Below are 20,649 nucleotides of genomic sequence, written 5' to 3' on the forward strand. Positions count from 1 at the left end.
TGGTGCTGAAGGACAATGCTGCAGGAGGTGTGGTGACGGGGTTAAGATGGTCACCACAGATGGTGGCCAGCCATATGGCCAGGCCTGTTCCCACCAGGACAGGAGAAGTAGGACCTGTCAACCCCTTGGGTCCGTGGGGACTCAGCAGCATCTCTCTGCTGGGGTGTTGCTCCATCCCTTCCCCTGAGCAGGTAGGTGCTCGTCTGAGGCTGGGCCAGGCCAGCAGGAAAGCAAAGGTGAAAGCCACCATCAGCTTAGCACTTCGGTGCTGGGAGAGGAATGGAAGGCGCTGGGAGCCTCCTGGGCTTGGGACTGGAGGAGAATGGAGCTGTGCCATCCAGCATTTGCTGGGGCTGAGTGTCAGCCATGGTGCTGCTGCCAGCCCAAGTGCCACCCAGCTCCTGTGGATGTGATCAGGGTGTCTCCTGTGTGGTGAAAGCCCTGCAGTGGAGACAAGGTGGGAACTGAGGGGAGGCACGTGAAGCTCACTGCCCAGAACAGCCTGGACACGTGCCGTGGGACAGGGATGTGCAGGTGGAGGATGTGCTCCAGCATCCGTCCACGTTTTCCACGGTGGACCTCACTGGTCCACCTGGCTCAGCAGCAAAGCCACAACCGCAGGGCTGGGGTTCCACAACCACTGTCCTCCCGAGGGACCTGTGGAGCTAATCGTGAGAGGTTCATGCTGGTCCATAATGGGATGGGCCACAGCATGGGATGGGGTGATAGGGCTGGTGGTGCACGCGCCTACCCCATCCCCTGGCATTGGGGCTGTTTGCTGTCCTGGAGATGGCTGTGCCTTATTGGGCTGCTGGGGTCCAGCCCCTGTGGTGACATGAACCAGGGACCAGCAAGGTGCTTTCTAGAAAAGGTTTTACTGTCCATTGCAATATATTAATTGATGATCCATATTTTGATAAAACACTTTAAAAACCCCCACTTGCTTGGATGCAGGGGGTGGGAGGCCGGGGGTCTCAGAGGGCAGCAGGGCTCCCAGGGACACAGACAGTGGGCAGCCCTCCTCCACCCCTGCTCACTGGCCCCATCATTGCTGCAGGGCCCACGACCAGCCTGGCTGTGTGGCTGTCACCAAGAGTGGCACAGGACCCTGTGTTGGCTGCTGAGGGTGGCACGGGACCCTGTGGCTATAGGGTGAGGAGGGTGCCATCCTCCTGACTGCTGCCCCGGCCAGGGCTGCCGTCGTGGCTGCCAAGGGACTGGAGGGAGCCCTGGGAGCTGTGTGGTGATGGGCTCTGCTGAAGGGGCTGGTCTGTGGGGCCCCCGTTGGGGCAGCCCCTGGGGATATAGTGGGGTGCGCTGTCACTTTCAATGACCAGGTCACCCTCCTCATCGCTCTCGGCCGTGCTATAGTTGCTCAGGTACTGTGAGGCCGGGCTGGGGGTCTGCTGGCTGGGGGTGCTGTCTGTGGACATGCCTGAGCTGCCTGAGGCCTTGCTGCTGCGGATGACGTTGTTGCGCTGGTTGGCTGGCTTGACAGTGATGATGAGGTTGTGGCTGTTGGCCACCATCATGTCCGTCACCTGGTCCAGGGACTTGCCAGCCACATCGATGCCATTGACCTCCAGGATCTCGTCGCTCACGGCCAGTAGCCCTGTGCTTTCGGCCAAGCCACCCTTCACCAGGCGGGAGATGAAGATCCCAGGCACCTTCTCGACACCGTGTGGGGCCACACGCACACTGACACCATCACGGATGTAAAAGCCCAGCGGTTTGTCAGAGCCATGCTTGTGGAGCCTCACGCGGCGGTGAGTCTCAGGCAGGATGTCCACGTCGATGATGGAGGAGATCTGTCGGAAGTCCTGGGGCATGCCAATGAGGAGGTGGGTCTTGGTCCGATAGTGTACAGGGCGCAGCAGCCCCTTCTTCTTTCGCTGCAAGGAGTTTGAGGCAAAGACACTGGCATCCGACTCTGCTGTAGGGAGCAAAGAGGACAAGGGTCAGGCACCACAGCTGCCTGTGGATGCAGCCACATGCCCCATGTGTTGGGGAAGCCAGCAGGAGAAACTCCCTGCTCACGGGTCTCACTGGCTTTTCCTCCCCAGAGCATCACCCTGGCTTTCCCCACAGCCTGTCTCTGCTGGGCCCATCTCCTGGGATTACCCAGCACACACAAGGTCAGGATTAGAGGGATCTAAATGGTGATTCAGCCTTAATCACACTTTAAGCCAAACTCTGTAGTTTAACACTAGAGCTGCCAGCCCTGATTGCTCAGGTCCCGTGGTCATGTCCCACTTTGGGTTTGGGGAGAGGGAAGACCCCTGCACGAGGGGCTGCTGTGATGGCAGCTCCCTGGGGAGAAGTCTAGTCCCTGAAACAGCACCAGAGTTCCTTGTCCTCTCTGGAGCAAGGCCATCATTGGCATGGGATGGGGGTGGCCACAGCTGCATCCTGCAGAGCCCTGTCATCCCCAAGGATGGAGACTCCCATGCTCCTGGAGACTCATCCCAGGGATCCAGGAACATCCTAAACTAAGATGTGTGCCACTGCATCTTACTCCACCATCTGGCACCACCACACAGGGTTTGACTCCATCCCTCCTGGGGTTCTTCTGTGGAGCCTAGCTTCACATACTGCCTCCTCAGCCACATTCAGCAGGTGCTGGGGAGCATCCCCTGAGCCCTCTCTGGTTTCTCCACATCCCTTTCCATGTGGGAGCTCTGATCTGGATGTTTCATTGCTGGCAAGTCCCCCATGATGCCCCCCAGTAGCACGGAGACCCTGCTCCAGCGGCAGGGAGCTGGGGATGCTCCTAAGCCCAGGTGATGTGGGGTTTCTCCTGAGCCAAGCAGCCTTCCAGGGCTCCTGGGTTATAAATATCTCCCTGCACACACAAACCGGCATATTTTTAGCATGGGGAAGGGCGGTGGAGGCTTTCCCACAGCTATTCCAGCACACAGTTCCTCTCTGCGATGCGCAGGGTGGCTGGGCCAGGTAGGGCCAGCACCCCAGGGATGAGTCTTTCGGCAGCTCTGGTGAAGTGCCAGGCTTTCCCCTGCCTTTCCAATGGGCCCAGCCCAGCCGAGGTGGGCCAGCACCGTGTCCCCAGCCAGGCTGCCCCCCAGGTACCCAGTAGAGTGACAGTGCAGAGAGGAACCAAGCTGCAGCCTCTGTTTTTTACCTCCCTGAGGCAGTCCTGGCTGCCCAGAGCCCACTGGTGGGTGCACACCTACATGCACACACATGTGCATGGCTGTGAGAGCAGCTCCACAGCCACATTCCTCACCAACCTGAGCTGGTTCAACGACAGCCCAGCCTCGGGATGACCTGGATCCATTTTAAATCATCTGTGACTCACCCAGGGCTTGCTCCCAGCCTCTCCACACACCTCCCCTGGTGCTGCCAGCCCTGTGGCAGCTGTCCCACAGGCACAGCCAGTGCTGGGTTGTGCCGGTGCTGCTTCCTGATCACATTGTGCATGGTGCCAGGGCTGTGGCTGTCCACTGGACACAGAAAGCCACTTCGGCACTGTCACTCACAGGCCCCACATGCTTTCCCAACAGCAGATTAGGTGGCTCTGGGAGCAGGAGCAATGCTCCCACGGCACCTCTGGCACATGCAGCACTGTAGTAGCTCCCTGTGCTGCAGCCTGGGTCCAGGAACAGGCCATGGTTCAGTGCCTGGATGGCTGCTGCCAGCCCAGTAGTGTGTGTCCCCAGAGGAAATGTGTCCAGGGCATCCGGCACCACCCTTGTGCAAGAGCCCAGGAACCCTGGCACAGCAGCTGGGTCCAGCCACCAGCATTATCCCTTACCCAGGGCCTTTGTAACACAGCTCACTAACAGCAGCTGGAAACATGGAGTCATTCTGGACACCATGCTGGGAAAACAGGGGCTTTGAGATCAGGCTCTGGCTCTGTGCACTGTTGCTTGATGGTGCTACTCACGGGAAAACCTCTGTGCTACTAAAACAAGTGTAAGGGGACAGGCTTGTCTCCCTAGTGAAGGGGAGATGCAGCCAGGGTGTTTGTCACTGGGAGATTTTCACCCTGCTATCACAGTGATTTCAGGCTCCTGTGCAAGGAAGCTGCTCTCTGGGAACACACCACTAAGGTCAGGGTGAGCCCCTGGGCTGCCAGGGAGGAGACGAGCCTCCTCCCACTCCAAAACCTCATCAGCAACCAGCACCCGAGAACTCTGCTGAAGTGATAGCTGCTGTTGCCTTGGGGCAGGGAGCCGCATGGGGCTCCTGGTGTGGCACTCACGGGAGCAACACAGTGTTTTCCAGGTGTTCCGGGGGCCTCCTTGTGCCACCACCTCCTGGTGCCACAGTGGTGGCTGGAGGGTGTGTGATCCACCACCTCTGCTGCAGCCCAAATGTGGAAGCAGTGATAGTGTGGCTCAGGTCTCTTGATGGGGAGGACGGATCTGTTGCCTGTCTCCCAGTCCTTCTTACCCTTCTTCTGGATGATGATCCTGAGGAGGGGGTTGGCAGAGGACAGGGCTTTGTGGTAGTTGTCATCGTTGTTGATGGGCAAAAGGTCGCCGTGGATGTCCGTGTAGCCCAGGAGCACATCCACCCGTGGGATCTGGTGCACTGTCTGTAGCAGGCGGTAGAAGTCCTGGAAGCTGCCCATGCCAGAGCGCTTCATGGCGAAACGGCGAAACTCAGCATCGAACTGCAGATGAGAAGGAGAAAGAGGGTGAGGCTGGCCAGGCTGGCTCCAACCAGCAGGACCTATGCAGGCAGGGTACAGAGCAGAGCTGCCCCAGCACAGGCAGAGCCAGGCATGGGTGGCTCCAGAGCCCCAGCAGTACCAATGCAGTGCATCCATCAGCCAGAGCCTGTCCCAGAAGCAAGATAAAAGGAGCGGAACAGCCAAGTGACAGCATGGAGAGCTGCCCGGGTAGCAAAGGAAGGACCCTCCGGCCGTGCCACCAGCCACAGACCTGCCAGAAGGCCCTTCCCTGCGACACAGGCACTGCTGCAGCACCTGGTGAGCAACAGCGTTAATTATTGCCTCCCTCAGTCACGACGAAAGAGAAGCCAATTAAGAAGAGGCTGAGGAGTGCTGCGAGGCTCCCGCTGCTCGAGGTGGGTCCCAGCTCTGCAGGCAGAGCACCCCAGGCACAGCTGGACGAGGGTGCACAAGGGGGATGCACACATCTGGGTGAGCACAGAACTGGGTGGGTGGGCACAAGTGGGCAAAGGAGCACATCTGGGCAAGAATGGGCCAGGTGACCACACATCTGAATATGCAGGCACACCTTGGGGGTGCACACCTGGGCGAACATGCGCACAGCATGGGGGTTACCCCGTGCTTGGGGTGTACATCTGGGTGCTGGAACAGCACAGGCAGCTGGGTGAGAGCACATCTGGGCTAGGCATAAGCACAGCACTCCCGCACCGGGGGGACACCCGTACACATCAATGCTGCCGGCACCGCACACCGGCGCGGGTGAACATCTGCCGAGCGCTCGCCGGCGGCGCTTACACGGCCGGTACCGACTGCGCCAAGCGGGCCCGAGCCCGCGGTGTGGGACGCTGCGGCCGCCGCGCTGTGCAAGGCTCGGGGAGGCCCCGGGTAGCGCTGCCGCAGCGCGGGGGAGCGGAGCGGAACGGAGCGCCCGTACGGCTCGGCTCCCGCGCCGCTCCCCGGTGTGCAGTGCCGCCCCACGTGTGCTGACCGGCGCGGAGAAGGCGCGGCCGGTCGTGACTGTGTGGCTCCTGCCTTTGCGCGGCTCCGACCCAGAGGTCCTTACCTTGCTCTTGACCTCGATGACGGACTCTGCGGAGCGCGCCGGTGTGCGGTGGTGCTTGGCCATGCTGCGGGCCGGGCCCCACGCCGCCGCCAGCGCCGCTCCAGCGGCCACCGGGGATTTTCACAGGCCATGACGTCACCGGGCAGCAGGTCGGGCGCGCCGCGTCATTGGCCAGGCGAGGCGGGGGGCGTGGCCGGAGGGTTGCTGACAACGTCGCCGTGGCAACGGGGGCGGGGCCGTAGGGCAGCTGCGCCCCCACCTCTCCCCGGCTTCCCCCCCCCCGCCCTGCTCCCGGGACCCTCATTAGCGGGACAATTAAACCCACCGTGGAGGCACCCGCCCCGCTCCGGAGCCCCTAAGGTCCGACACGCAGCAGCGTCCCCGGTGAGTCCCGCGGGTGTCACCGGCTGGAGCCCCGACTTGGCCGGTCCCGGCAGCAGGAGGTTACCGGCGGAGCTCTGTGCAACCCGAGCCATGGGCGTGGTGCTGAGGGCTAGTGGTACGAGGTTTCCAGCCCCGGGCTCCACGTTCTTGCTGGATTCACTCCCTGCAATTCGGAAGGATGCGTTACCTGTCTGGCGGCATTTATCATTTTGGGAAGAGCTGCTTTACTGAGTGGTTGGGTGGGAGAGATCTGACGGAGAATCTGCAGAGGTATTTGGACTGGCTGGATCGATGGGCCAAGGCCAATGAGATTAGGTTCAACAAGGCTAAATGGCGGGTCTTGCACTTGTGTCCCCACAACCCCGTGCAATGCTCCAGGCTTGGGGAAGAGCAGCTGGAAAGCTGATCGGTGGAAAAGAACCTGGGGGTACTGAGTGACGGAGCTGAACATGAGCCAGCTTGTGCCCAGGCAGACAAGAAGGCCAGCAGCATCCTGGCCTCTGTCAGCACCAGTGTGACCAGCAGGGCCAGGGCAGTGATGATCCCCCTGTACTGGCACTGGCGAGGCTGCACCTTGAATCCTATGCTCAGTTCTGGGCTCCTCACCACAAGGGAGACATTGAGGTGCTGGAGCTGGTCCAGCCAGAGGTGGCTGGTCTCTTCCCCCAAGGGATAGGACAAGAGGAAACAGCTTTAAGCTGCACCAGGGGAGGTTTAGACTAGAGATCAGGGACAATTTCTTCCCTGAGAGGGTGCTCAGGCATTGGAACAGGCTGTCGAGAGCAGTGGTAGAGTCACCATCCCCGGAAGAGTTCACAAACTGTGCAGATAGGCCCTTTGTGACATGGTCCAATGGTGGCCTTGCAGTGCTGGGGTAATGGTTGGACTTGATGATCTTGAAGGTCTTTTCCAACCTGACTGATTTTATGGCATCTGTGTGCAAGGAATTTACTGGGTGTACAGCAAAGTGCTCATCTCACTGTACCATTGCAGGGCTGGGACATGCTCATCTCCTAGTATTGCCTGTGCACCCATGGGTGATGCCCTAAGGATGTGTCTCTGGTGGGACCGGATCTGTGGAGGCACAGCAGTGCTCTGGGATACACAGGCAACCCCCCCATGGTGCACCTCTGGCTGCGCAATGCTGGAGTGTGCCGCCAGCACCAGGGTCACCAACCAAGGCTGAAGTCCTGCTCACAGGCTCTGAGGCAGCTACCATGGCGGCTGCTGGGGCGTGACAGCAGCACCATGAAACCTATCATGAAGCTACAAAGGGCAGTGCTTCCTGCTGAACAAACACACTGATCCAAACCCTGAAAACCAGCCTGGCTTCTCTGGATCACACAGTTCTCCGATCCTTGCCCCATCTCGGCCTGTGGAGCAACCTTTGTCCAGCACAAAACTGCATCAGCCGTGGCACCACCAGTGCTCTGGTCCCACGGGGCCAGGCTGTGGGTCCCACAAGCTCTTCCCCTATACTACAGGGGAGAGAGGGAGCCCAGCAGGCTGTGAGGCCACGGGACACCCTCTCACATACCCCCATATCCCCCACTGGCCTCCTGCAGTGACAGCAAGCCTGGCACACACAGCGCTGTGAACTCATCAGCAATCCTTCCCACCTGCTGGGGTTTTGCTTTCTTTTCATTTTGAGGTCAGAGATAACACTGATTTAGACCAGAGTTAATATTTGCACAGGCACCAGTGACAAAAGGAGCTTGCAGCCCTTCATCTCCAGTTTTGGTAAGTGGGAGTTAATTGTCCGGCAGGCCACTGGGGTGACTTGCTGGTCACACATTCCATTTTGCACCGTGAACCTGAATTGAGACCTAAACTAAGCAGATGTTATTGGGGCAGTTATTTGTTTTGTCTTAGTACCTGGAGCTGTGAATCAGCCTCTGGGATGGGAGTATGTGCTACCAAACGTCCAGACATGTCCAACAATTCCAGGTCCACCAGCTCTAGGCTGCTGTGGGCTCTTGGCAGGGCTCAGTATCCCAGCTTGGAGGGGATGTGCTAAGGTCTGGCGCTCAGGTTGGTGGGCACTTCAGGAGGTCTCTTCTCCACCACCTGCTCAAAGCTGGGTCAATGCTGGTGCTGTCTAGCATGTTCCCATCAGCAAGTGCTTTTCCCAGTGTTTTTCTGAGCAATGCAGTGGGCAGCCTGGGTGAGCTCTGTCCCTCTTGACCATGGCAGGGAGAAGTAGAGGAGCTGGAGTTGGAGGCAGGATCAGTGCTGCAACTACAGCTGCACACCGGTCCACAGGCACAAAGAGTCCCAGCAAAACACACACTTGGAGCTGGAGCATCTTGATTGACACTAGCCTCTGCACAGCTTTGCATTGCAGCTGCCTCCCTCTGGGCACTCCAAGTAAAGGCTGCACCTGAGCCAGCAGCAAAGTCACCTTGACCTTAGGGGGTGTATTTGCACAGGCAGGCTTGGACACTGCATTGTTCTTTCCCTCTTCCACTGCCATCAGGAGCTGCAGGACACGGATCAGGGTCTTTGACACAGTGTCTCCTTGGTGTGGTGGGGCCACAGAGCTGAATGGGGATTGAGGCCAGCTGCAGTGCTTGCTCTGGGGAGGGATGCTGCACAGGATCTCCAGCCCAGCAAGGATGTACCCTGGCAGCTGTGGAGGGTTTGTGGAGCAGATGTTGTCTCAGCTCATGTCTTTGCAGCTCTTCCCCAGGAAGCAGTGAGGTGATGCATCCCCATGGTGCAGTGTCTTTTCTGGTTGCAAAATCTGGTCCTGGCTGTAAACTCATCCATGCCCCTGGGCAACAGGTCTGGCTGCCAAGGAATACTGAGCAGCTGATCAACACGCAGAGTAAATACATGGCGCTGGCAGATAAAACTGATATCTCACATTCCTATGATACTGTCTTAAAGTACGCTAAAACCCCCTCCTGGTGCATCAGTATCATTACCGCTGTTTTTCCCGGTGCTGGATCACATCTCAAAGGAAGGAGGAGGGCTCAGAAGCTGCTGTTGTACATTTTTATGTTTCATTTGGTGTCTTTTTTTTTTAATAGTGATAAGTTCTTGAATTGCCACCTTTCTCTAACCCCCCTGCACGCTCCTTTTGCACCACTCAGAAGCATGGTGTGTTCTGTCCCACAAAGTCAGCAACAAACCTGTTGAGCTAACTACACAGATCTGGTAAAACAACCATCAGAAAAGTGATGTTTCACCAGGGCCAGGCTGTGGATCTGGCTTGCACAGCACCCCACAGGGAGCTGCAGGAGAAGGGGAGAGGGAAGAGCAGGGCCAGGGATCCCTAAAACTGGTGCTGCTGTCAAAGTTGATGTGTGGTGGAATCACAGAATCACCCAGGTTGGAAAACACATTCAAGATCATCAAGTCCAACTGTTCCCAGCACTGTCAAGGCCACCACTGAACCATGTCATGAACGGCCCTGTCTACATCTTTTGTGAACACTTCCAGGGACAGTGGCTCCACCACTGCCCTGAGCAGCTTGTTCCAATGCCTGAACACCCCTTGGGGAAAAAATTGTTCCTAATCTCCAGTCTAAACCACCCCTGGTGCAGTTTGAGGCCATTTCCTCTTGTCCTACCCCTTGCTCCTTGGGAGAAGAGACCAGCCACCGCCTGTCAGGCAGTTGTAGAGAGTGATAAGATCCCCCCTGAGACTTCTCCAGACTAAACCCCCCAGGTCCCTCAGCCATTCCCCATCACACCTGTAATTCAGGACCTTCACCAGCTCTGTTGCCCTTCTCTGGATCTGCTCCAGCACCTCAAAGTCTCTCTTGTAGGGAGGGGCCCAGAACTAAGCTCAGGATTCAAGGTGCGGCCTCACCAGTGCCCAGTACAGGGGGATCATCACTGCCCTGACCCTGCTGGTCACACTGGCGCTGACAGGGGCCAGGATGCTGTTGGCCTTCTTGTCTGCCTGGGCACAAGCTGGCTCATGTTCAGCTCTCTCAGCATCCCCAGGTTCTTTTCCACCGATCAGCTTTCCAGCTGCTCTTCCCCAAGCCTGGAGCTTTGTATGGGGCTGTGGGGACCCAAGTCAGGACCCGGCACTTTGGAGCTCTTCCCTGAGCGAAGGAGCCCGGCGCGGAGCCTCACGGGCTGTAGGGACTTGGGGTAACGTTCCTGGGCTGCCAGCGATGGACGCAGGTTTTGGCAGGCCTGCGGGGTGGGTGTCTGAAGGATTAGACGCACCCGGAGGCGGTTCCGGCCCCCCTCGGAGCCGAGGCCGGGCCCTCTGTTGCGGGCCGGGTCAGCCTCGGCTCCCCCTGGCCCAGCGAGGCCCTGGGCGGGGATCGCGGTTGTCGTGGTGACGCCGCGTAGACCTTGGAGTCCCCGCCCATCACCGGTAGGCCCCCAATCAGCTCCTACCTCTCCCGCCACCGCCCTCTCCCGCAGCCCTCCGTCCCATTGGTCCACGTCGTAGTCCCTCTACCTCTCTCGCCGCTGCCAATCAGCTGCAGCCACCGCAGCCCTGCGGCAGGGCGGGGCGCGCAGCCGGTCTATAAAAGGCTCTGCCGGTGACTAGTGCGGGTTCAAGGCTGCCCGACCGCCATGCGGGAGTCTTTGCTGCTGCTCGTCCGCAGCCCCACGCAGCGGCACCCGGACCTGCGTCTGAGCGCCAAGCCCGCCTGGACTGTGCGGCGCCTCAAGGCCGAGCTGCGCCGCCTCGTTCCCGGTGCACCGGTGAGTTCGCGACGCCGCTTCCCGTCGCACGGGAGCTGTGGGGAGCAGAGCCGCGTCCCCGGGGTGCGCTTCCGGGGCCTTCCCCTCACCCGGCCGAGCCCTGACCGTTTCCACCCCCCACCCTCCGAAGTGTCTCGCACCCAGCAGCCCTCCTGCGCGGGGGATGCTGGGGGCTGAACTCAGGTTCCGATTCGGCCGCTGTTATGCGTTAACGGCTTTCCCCGGGCTGTGGGCTGGGGAGCAGTGTGCGGGTGGCACCTGCTGCCTTGGCGTCTTCCTTCGCAAGCTCTTGACTCCTCCAAGGGCAGGCGGCCCGGTCACTGCTCAGCTGGGATTCTAGACTGAGAATGCAGAAGCTTGAGTTCCTTCTGGGCCGGCACAATAGGAGCCGAACTTCGCGGTGCCCCGCAATCGCTGTCTCGGCAGGAGGACGCGCTTTTTGCCTTGCTTTCCTGAGGAGGTTTCCCGGGAGCTAGGATCGTTGTGCTTTCGCCCACTGCTGGGCTGCAGTGGAAAGGACACGGGGTTTTATCTTCATCCGCCGGGATTCATCTCGTGGGGTGTAACGCGTTGACTTGATACCACCACTTCCAGTGCTGGTCAGATTAGATTGTGTTTCAGACCTCTCTTTTAAGCAGCACAGATGTTTTTGGCATTCTAAAGGAGGTCGCATGTAACCAAGTTCTTTGCTAAAAGAGTACTTTATAGCCTCCTACTGACATAAACTTCATTGTTGGTAAATCTTGCACTTCAGTGTTGACTTGTTTCCATCAGCTGAATTTCCATGTGCACGATGTACCTTAGTATATAGGGTGCTTCCAGCTGTGTCCTTCTGTCCATCTGGCTGCAAGTTGTCAGTTAATGCTGGCATGTGCTTGGCAGAGCAAATCATTCTGTTCTTGTTTTCTCTCTCTTCAAAGCCTGAAGAGGACCAAAACCTGATTTATTCTGGTAAACTACTGCTGGATCATCATTATCTGGGAGAATTGCTGCCAAAGGTGTGTGTATATATATATATATATATATATAAAATATATATATATAAAACTTTTATGTGCTGAAACAAATCAAGAAAAGTGATTGTTTTTTGAACATGTCCCCCCTTTCATTTTTAGCACGGGGCGTTGCATGCTCTTCATCTGGTATACAAATTCAGGACTCCTGCACATGTGCAAGAATCCAGTGTAGAGGTACTTAAACTAAGTGAATCTACTACTCCGAATCTTGGGCTTTTGATTAAAAAAAGGAAAGTGCTGAACAGCTATTCTAAAGTTCACTGGTGCTGCAGTCTCTGTAATGGCAGTATTACTTTGTGATAATTTGATAAGGAATGTGAGAATGTATTTGGATTAAGCAAAGTTAGAAAAATTGACTGTACAGTTCATCAGTAAAGGCTTTTATGGCATCTGTTAAGAAATATTGAAACTCATCTCGTAGCAACCCACTGCTCAGAGTACAAGTGCTTTCTGGCAAGTTAATTTTTAAGCAGAGTATGACTTACCATATCTGAGGCTCTTTGGGACAGAGGCTGTGCTGGTGGGTAGAGGGCAGGGTATTAAAGTGGAAGTGGGTTCCCCTCAGGGTGTGGGGGAGGAAGAAGGCTTTTAGCTGAGGACACTGTAGCGGCTCTCATTAATGACTCAGCCCGTGGAGAAGCCGAAGCTGAACCTCAGTGCTTGAGCTGAATAGTCGCCACTCTCCAGTGCAAATGGCCAAACCCAGTTTTTACTCTCAAGCAGGTGTGCTGGTGTGTCTAGAGTTGTGTTTGTTTTGCCCCTTATAGGCAATCTGAGCTTATCATGTCCTTGTCTGATGGTTGCTAGATGTGAGCCAGTTTTGATATGGATATTACATGGATGGTTTGCCATAGAACAGCTCTTGAATTCTGTGTGTGGTGGTTTATGTATGCAAGTACAGGCTTACCAGAGCTAAAAGTCAGACTGTCTTGAGTACAGTTCCCTCTGTTTCTTCCAGTTTTTATAACCCAATGGGACCTGACTGCATGCATGAAAGGTAACAAACACAGGTGTAGATCTGGTAAACAGTAAATCAGGTTTATGTGCCAGTCACTTTTTAAGGAGCTTTAAAATGCTGATTAGGTGCTTGTGGCATGGAGCCCAAGAGCAGTGTCAGTGGTGAGGCAGTGCTGGAGCTACTGTGCAGGCCAAAGTGCATCAAGTCTGTAGCAGTTGTAAGAGTGTGCTCATGTGCTGTCCTGAATAAACCTCACTCGCTGCATTGCTGTCCCTAGGTTAAAGCTGATCAGCCAAAGTTACCATCAGAAGCTAGTCAAGAACCAGCTGTATCTTCCTCAGATGGTGAAAGACCAAGATGTTCTTCTGGTGGCCAGTCTTCAGCAGAAATCAGTAATGGGTAAATATGACTTTCAAAACACTGGCTTTGTGTTGGATATCAGCTTCTTATGCCACATATATTGGCTTAAGCCCGCAGAATATGGGTCAAAGATGATTAAATTATATATAAAAGCTTCAGTGGACATGTAAGAAGCTGAAGAAAAAATGCGCTGCTCTGGTAATTGAAAGAAATCATCCCTTTATTCATGTTGGTAAAGAGATGTCGTTAATGCTCTGGAAGGAAACCCTGATTTTGCGTTAGGGTTTGCAAAATGGCAGAAACTGTTTACATTGGCCTGTAATAAATGACTTGTGCAGTTTGTCCAGTATTTGCTAATGAATGTGTTTAAATTTTAACCAAGGCTGGAAACAACTCAACGTCCCTTCCAAAGTGTGGCTCCTGGCTTCTCTGTGTATACAACCTACAACATGCTTCAGATGTCTTGGTTTCAGCAGATCTATGCAAGACAGTACTACTTGCAATAGTAAGTTTTCTGTCCAAAGCTACCAGTAGGAAGTAGAACTGTAACACAAGGAAATAGAGAGCTGCTGGCAGTTCTTCTTTTGATGGTAGTTGGTATTGTAACGTCACACTGAATGGTGTGGGAATGTTCCTCTATCTATCATGTGGTGTATGGCTTCTGGTTTAGGCCAGTGGTTTTGAATCTTGCAATCTGCAGCTCTGATTCTTTTGGGAGGGCATGTGTCTGTAGAGTAAGTGTAATCCTGATGATAAACCTTAGCTCTTCACCATATTTTTGACTGCTTAAAGTAGTACAGAGGGGCACTGACTAAAAATAGGTAGTAGAGGTAAAGCTGAGACTGGCAGGAGCCTTCCAGACTATTTGTGGATTGCTGAAGAGTTTTTTTGCGAAGTATTGAAGTTGTTCATAAAGTCGAGGGTTCCTGGTTTGACTTCCTGAAGTCACTTCTGTGTAACCATTGTCACGGATAGAACTGAAACTGGGGGTTCTGTATCCTCTAAGCTTGATGCTTTCTACTTGCATGTAATCTGACTCTTGTTTAAAGATGCATGAACTTTCAGTGCCTGTGTTAAGTGTAAAATTGTTTGACTAAGCATTATTCTCTACTTTTGTGTTCTCTGATTTCAGCTTGGCTTCTACTGCTACACCTGCTGACCCATCCCATGCACAACATTCTCAAGAGATTCCAGTGGCACCAGTGACAACACCAGCTCCTCTCCCAGATGCATTTCCTGCACGAAATCAGCCTGGAAACCAGAATGCTGCTGCCCAGGTTAACGCAGTGGCCAACCATAACTTGCAAATGAATGCACAAGGGGGTCACCTCATGGAGGAAGAGGAGGAGGGTGGCCATCGAGATTGGTTGGACTGGCTCTACTCAGCAACGTTGTTCTATGTATTTGTCAACATGATTTATTTCTACTCCAGTGTCAGCAGATTCCTCCTGGTTATGGGTGGCGGTATCCTGATGTACCTGTAAGCGTATGGTGTTACTATTTATTGTTGTATTAGAAAGGTTGGGATAAATCTTAGAAGCACAATAAAGATAATGGGTCCTCAGCTGATGTGCTTTGGGATGTCTTGCCTGAGAAAGATAATCTCTCCTCTCAAATTCCTTGATCACCTGTGAAACAAGTGATATAAGCCTCTGAATTCCTGCCAGCAGGTCTAAGAGTTAAAGCTGGAGCAGCTCAAATGATCAGTTCTGCCAACCTCTATGCAGTCTTAGGAGAGTGAATATTAATTGCTGTTGGTAATTCTAAAGCATAATGTGAACAACTTGCTTTGTGGGTTATACATCTGTGCTGTAGAGATGCAGACCTTTTAAGAAGGTCTACATGGCCTATGTTTTGGTCAGAGTGCTGCATTTCATATATTCCTTGTGCCCCTTTTCTTAGGGTGAGTACAGGGAAGTTACGCTGGGGTGCACAGAGCATGGTGACCAAGCAGGCCCTCTGGCATCATGCTGGATACACACCTGGATGTAGTGCTGCTTATTCTGAGTGCAAGATGATGGTCAGCCTTCCACTCTTACCCCATGGCTTGCTGTGAACAGGAAGCTTTGAAAGTGCTTGCTGGGTTAGGGCAGAAAGAGACCTTAATATGCTAACGTTGCTGTCTGCAGCTCTGAGCTGTATTGGTGTAACAGGAAGGAGTAATGTTTAAGTAGTAGTAATATGAATCTGTTGCCTTCCCCAGGCACCGTGTTGGATGGTTTCCATTTAGACGAAGACCAGTTCATCCCTTCCCAGGCAATGCTCCTCCTCAAGCAGCTGTAAACCAGGACCAGAACAATAACTTACAGGTACTGTCTTTTTATTTTGTTTTTAAACCATGAGCATGAAAACCTGTGGAGTCCTACTTTCAGTTTACTAATGACATGTTGTAGCAGCAACTTTTCTTTGAACTTTATTCAGAAGCTATCTTTCATGGGGGCAGAACTGCCAGCCTGAGTCCTTCTTTGCTAATTCCCCTGTTCTACGAAGTATTTCAGGCTGAATGTTGTCACTTAGTTGCTTCTGTCCTTCAGGATGTTGTATGGAGAGTGGTTTGTCCCAGGTTCTGTAGCTGAAGGCAGGGTTTAGAGTGGTACCTTGGTGGCAGGATTTGAGTTGGTAAGCAATCAGTCATGCATTTCAAGCTGATGCTTCTGTCTGATGTCCAGGAAAGTTGTGAATTCATCCACAGTTCACCTGAGCCTGGTGCTTTGTGTCTGTCCTAAGCAGTGTTCCCGGACATGCTGTGAGAGTTCACCAGTAACACCAGTGTGCAGCTTGGGTTTTTGACTTGGTGGTGGCTGTCTGGGATACTTGCAAGATTTTTATATTATGACAGTGATACTTGGGTAACAAAATGCTGTTTGATACCTGATACTTCTAATGCATTTCTGAAATGACCTTATTCACCAAATACCCTTTGTTTTGGCAGGGGGAGAATGCAGGTGGAGCAGATGAATCTGAGACATCTCCTGATGATGGACAAGGCTTACAAGAGCTGCAGCAGACAAACCCTTCACTGATGGGCACAGTGTGGGTTTTCTTCAAGACTTTCTTTGCATCCCTCCTTCCAGAAGGGCTCGGAGTGACCCACAACTGACCTGTCACCAGTCTGCTTGTCTGACACTGCAAAACAGGAGGGAAAGTAGATGACAATTCTGGCTTTCACTGACCAAGCAAATAAAACTGCAAGAAGACTTAAGTCATTGCAGCCTAGAGACTGAGATGCTTGCCCTTAGTCAAAAGAATTTTGTCCTGAAGCATTTATTAGTTGCCTGTGTTGAGGCTTGGCATTGTGAACTTGTGCACTAAATGCACAGGCTCTAAGCAGGTGTGCAAGAATGTGAGAGAAGCAAATTGCTGCTTCTGTGCAATGTGATTCCTGTTGGAATGTCTCAAATGCTATTTAAATTACACTGAGTGTAGGATCTCAAAAAAAAAAAATTGCTAGATAAGCATTAGCAGATTGCAGATTTTAGGTCTATTGTTAAATTGCTTCAATAGTTTAAAATTTTTGTAAATATTTTCCTATGAAGGATGTATGATGCATGATGCAATTCCCTTGCTGGTTGGAAGTGGAGGACTCTTACAGTGACTTCTTAAAGCAATTACCTTATTGGAGTTGTAGGCTAAACTTCATGTTGCTAAATTCAGACAGCTTAAACTTGAGGCTTAATTTTCCCCTGGCAGATCATGAGAGAAGAGTATGTCCAGCTCTAACAGGAATTTATGCAAGATGTAAACTTCAGTGCTTTTGGATGCAAAGTTAAAGCAGTCTAATGCCTGTATTCAGTTTTGATGCATTCTTACTGCATAGCAACCCCCTTGTGTTACTTCATTTTGTTCCCTTTAGTTTCTGATACTGTCAAGGGCATTGATTCCAATAAAACTTTGCAGGCATTCATATCCACACTTATACAGCAGTCAGAAGACCACCTGTGCAAAGCACAGTGAGAATGAAGACCCTAGGCCCACCGTAGGAGAGGATCTGGTTCGAGACCATCTTAAAAACCTGAATGTACACAAGTCCATGAGACCTGATGAAATCCATCCGTGGGTCCTGAAGGAGCTGGCAAATGAAGCTGCTAAGCCACTGTCTATCATATTTGAAAAAACATGGCAGTCAGGTGAAGTTCCCGACCACTGGAAAAAGGTAAATATCACCCCCATTGTCAAGAAGGGGAAAATGGATGACGCAGGGAATTACAGACCAGTCAGTCTCACCTCTGTGCCTGGCAAAATCTTGGAGCAGATTCTCCTGGAAGGCATGCTAAGGCACATGAAAATCAACAAGGTGCTTGGTGACAGCCAGCATGGCTTCACTAAGGGGAAATCCTGCCTGACCAATTTGGTGGCTTTCTATGATGGGGCTACGGAACTGATGGACAGGGGTAGAGCAGTTGACGTCATCTACCTGGACTTGTGCAAAGCGTGTGATGTGGTGCCACACGACATCCTTGTCTCTAAATTGGAGAGACATCAGTTTGATAGGCGGACCACTCGGTGGATAAAGAACTGGCTGCATGGCCACACACAGAGTTGTGGTCAACAGCTCCGTGCCAAGCTGGAGACCAGTAACAAGTGGTGTCCCTCAGGGATCGTTGTTGGGACAGATCTTGTTCAACATCTTTATTGGTGATATGGACAGTGGGATTGAGTGTGCCCTCAGCAAGTTTGCTGATGACAGCAAGCTGTGTGGTTCAGTTGAGTGAAGTGTGGTTCAGGCTGGAGGGAAGGAATGCCATCCAGAGGGACCTTGACATGCTTGTGAGGTGGGCTGATGCCAACCTCATGAAATTTAACCATGCCAAGTGCAAGGTCCTACACCTGGGTTGGAGCAACCCCAGGCACAGCTACAGGTTGGGCAGAGAAGAGATTCAGAGCAGCCCTGTGGAGAAGGACTTGGGGGTGTTGGCTGATGAGAAACTGAGCATCAGCCCGCTTCTGTGTGCACTCACAGCCCAGAAAGCCAACCGTATCCTGGGCCGCATCAAAAGGAGCGTGACCAGCAGGTCGAAGGAGGTGATCCTGCCCCTCTGCTCCGCTCTCATGAGACCTCACTTGGAGCATTGTGTGCAGTTCTGGTGTCCTCAACATAAAAAGGACATGGAACTCTTGGAACAAGTCCAGAGGAGGGTCATGAGGATGATCAGGGGACTGGAGCAGCTCCTGTATGAAGACAGGCTGAGGAAGTTGGGGCTGTTCAGCCTGGAGAAGAGAAGGCTGCGTGGAGACCTCATAGCAGCCTTCCAGTATCTGAAAGGGGCCTATAAGGATGCCGGGGAGGGACTGTTCATTAGGGACTGTAGTGGTAGGACAGGGGGTAATGGGTTAAAACTTAAACAGGGGAAGTTTAGATTGGATATAAGGAAAAAGTTCTTTGTGGGTTCTGAGGCACTGGAATTGGTTGACCAGGGATGTTGTGAATGCTCCATCCCTGGTGGTGTTCAAGGCCAAGTTGGATGAAGCCTTGGGTGGCATGTTTTTAGTGTGAGGTGTCCCTGCCCATGGCAGGGGGGTTGGAACTAGAAGATCTTAAGGTCCTTTCCAACCCTAAATATTCTATGATTGTGTGCTGTCACCTTGATTTTATTGTAAAATCCTGATAAATGAACTGGGATGTTGTCCTGGGTTCAGCAGTAGCTGCTGTGCCTGGAGCTCGAGTAGCTGCGCTGACTGTTGCTTTGCCCTCAGATCTGCCGACATTCTTTTCCTTTTGAAGGTGCTGGATAGTGTTGAACAAGGCCCTGTAAGCATAGGCCAAGCCCCAGCATGTTGCCATGATTTGTCCATCTCTGGTATGGCCAGAATGACCACACACCTCATTTAAGTGTTTTACTGATTCTTCTGGATTTTGCAGTTGTTCGGTAGTGAAATTCCAAAGCACTGGAGGGGCCCACTGACCTAGATACTTGCCCATACTGTCCCACACACCCTGCCACTCATGGCTGTCCAGCCTCAGGGAAAATCTCTTGGTCCTCCTACATCGTCGTTTGACCCCAGACAAGACCCAAATCTGACTCTACTTAACTCTTGAAATCAGTCGTGGGCAAAACACACCCTGTATGCATGCTAGCACGGTGATTCCCATCACGATCAGCAAGCAAGTCTCAACAGCATTAAAAGGCCATTCAAAAACTCCAAAACTCTCAAATGTAAATGGTCTGGGGGGACGACTGGGAGGGTAAAAGGATGTCTCCTTCACAGGTTGAGCACCTGAGAAGGAGAAAAAAGATGTGTAATTGCTGAGCACTTCTACTATATACCTCCCAAAGTATAAAGGTGGTGACCACACTGGGAACATAAGCCAGATCAGTTTCATGATCAATGATTCTATTGTATTGCAAGTCAGTACCATAAAGTACAATGGGACAAAAACCTTAGCCCAAGCCCCACACTTGAAAAACACTAATACAGCAAATACCGGATGGAAGTAAGATAGGATATACTGAAACTGTGAGATCAAGAGGAACAACCTTGAGAGCCAGTAATCAGCATTGTGACGAGTGACTATTAATCCGGTCAGATCTGTCGTTATCTCAACCGCTCGTGCCCCATGTTGGGCACCAAGAAGAACTGTCGTCGTTTAAACACTAGCCAGACAGCTTATTCACTCACTCCCACTGAGTGGTGCCGGGCTGACAGCAGTCGAGGCCACCCCCCCCCCCCCCGGGGCTCTCCCCTTCCCCGCTCCCGAAGGAACTGGGAGGAGGACCGAAAGAGTGCAACTCCTACGGGTTGAGACAAGAACAGTCCAGCAACCAATGTACAACACAAATCACTACTGCTACCACCAACGACAACAATGATAAGAGAAAACAACAAGGGAAGAGAATACGATACCACTGGCCAAGAAACGAGTCCCACCCGGAAGCCCGTGTCCTTCCAGGTAACTCCCAGTTACCCCCCACGCCGGGCATGACGTGCTGTGGCATGGAATACCTCCTTGACTAGCCTGGGGCAGGCACCCCGTCTGCTTCCCCATGGCTTCCCCTCCTCCGTGGCAGAGCATGAGGCTCACAAAGTCCTTGGTCAGGGTAAACATCTCTTAGCAACAACTGAAAACATTGGTATCACCAACACTGTTCCCAGACTGGAAGTCAAAACACAGCACTGCACCAGCTAACACGAAGGAGAAACATGACTGCTACTGCTGAACCCAGGACAGATGTGAAGGGAAAAAATGCTCACAGTGCCTTAAACTCAGCTCCTCGCTGAACTGTATTCTACATGAAGCAAGCTTCAGCATTTAAACTGGCTGGGATAGCTTGCAGTTTGTGTTTGCTTACTGAAGGCTGCTGGCACAAAGGCCGTATACACCCTGAAGCAGGTAATTCTGCAGGGATCTGGGAAGTCTGAAGTTTCACCCCTTGAGTCCTGTGTGTGACTAGTGATGCTGAAGTGCATTACCTTGGCTTGAAATGTGCTGCCCAGGAACAGCAGCTACTCATGAGAATTGTAGTGCTTTTCCTCTGTGCTACCTGCAGTTGGCAAAACTGTTTGCCAAGGAGTGTCTCATCAGGGCTGACACACAG

The 20,649-nt window shown here is 53.0% G+C and overlaps 2 protein-coding genes across 3 annotated transcripts; one reads left to right on the forward strand and one right to left on the reverse strand.

Annotated features, from left to right (window-relative positions):
- Window positions 1-1,091: 1,091 nt before the first annotated feature.
- PARD6A (par-6 family cell polarity regulator alpha) lies at window positions 1,092-5,915 on the reverse strand. Of its 2 annotated transcripts, none has more exons than XM_062621285.1 (3): window positions 5,721-5,915; window positions 4,414-4,636; window positions 1,092-1,930 (listed from the first exon to the last, which is right to left on the reverse strand). In XM_062621285.1, exons 1-3 carry the CDS (start codon window positions 5,781-5,783, stop codon window positions 1,146-1,148), a joined length of 1,071 nt encoding a protein of 356 aa, XP_062477269.1. In that variant the 5' UTR covers window positions 5,784-5,915; the 3' UTR covers window positions 1,092-1,145. The 2 variants fall into 2 exon arrangements, with proteins under 2 accessions (XP_062477269.1, XP_062477266.1); XM_062621282.1 differs by having other exon boundaries at window positions 1,092-1,933; window positions 5,721-5,911.
- Window positions 5,916-10,639: 4,724 nt separating this feature from the next.
- On the forward strand, window positions 10,640-17,018 carry HERPUD1 (homocysteine inducible ER protein with ubiquitin like domain 1). The gene is made up of 8 exons (XM_062621286.1): window positions 10,640-10,780; window positions 11,701-11,778; window positions 11,896-11,970; window positions 13,032-13,153; window positions 13,497-13,619; window positions 14,247-14,594; window positions 15,318-15,423; window positions 16,047-17,018. The coding sequence occupies exons 1-8, from the start codon at window positions 10,649-10,651 to the stop codon at window positions 16,212-16,214; spliced, it is 1,152 nt and encodes a 383-aa protein (XP_062477270.1). The 5' UTR covers window positions 10,640-10,648; the 3' UTR covers window positions 16,215-17,018.
- The last annotated feature ends 3,631 nt before the right edge of the window (window positions 17,019-20,649 follow it).

The sequence above is a fragment of the Pezoporus occidentalis genome, unplaced genomic scaffold, assembly GCF_034315485.1.
Source record: "Pezoporus occidentalis ecotype Australia unplaced genomic scaffold, CSIRO_AGI_Poc_V1 ctg229, whole genome shotgun sequence".
NCBI classification, from domain to species: Eukaryota; Metazoa; Chordata; class Aves; order Psittaciformes; family Psittacidae; genus Pezoporus; species Pezoporus occidentalis.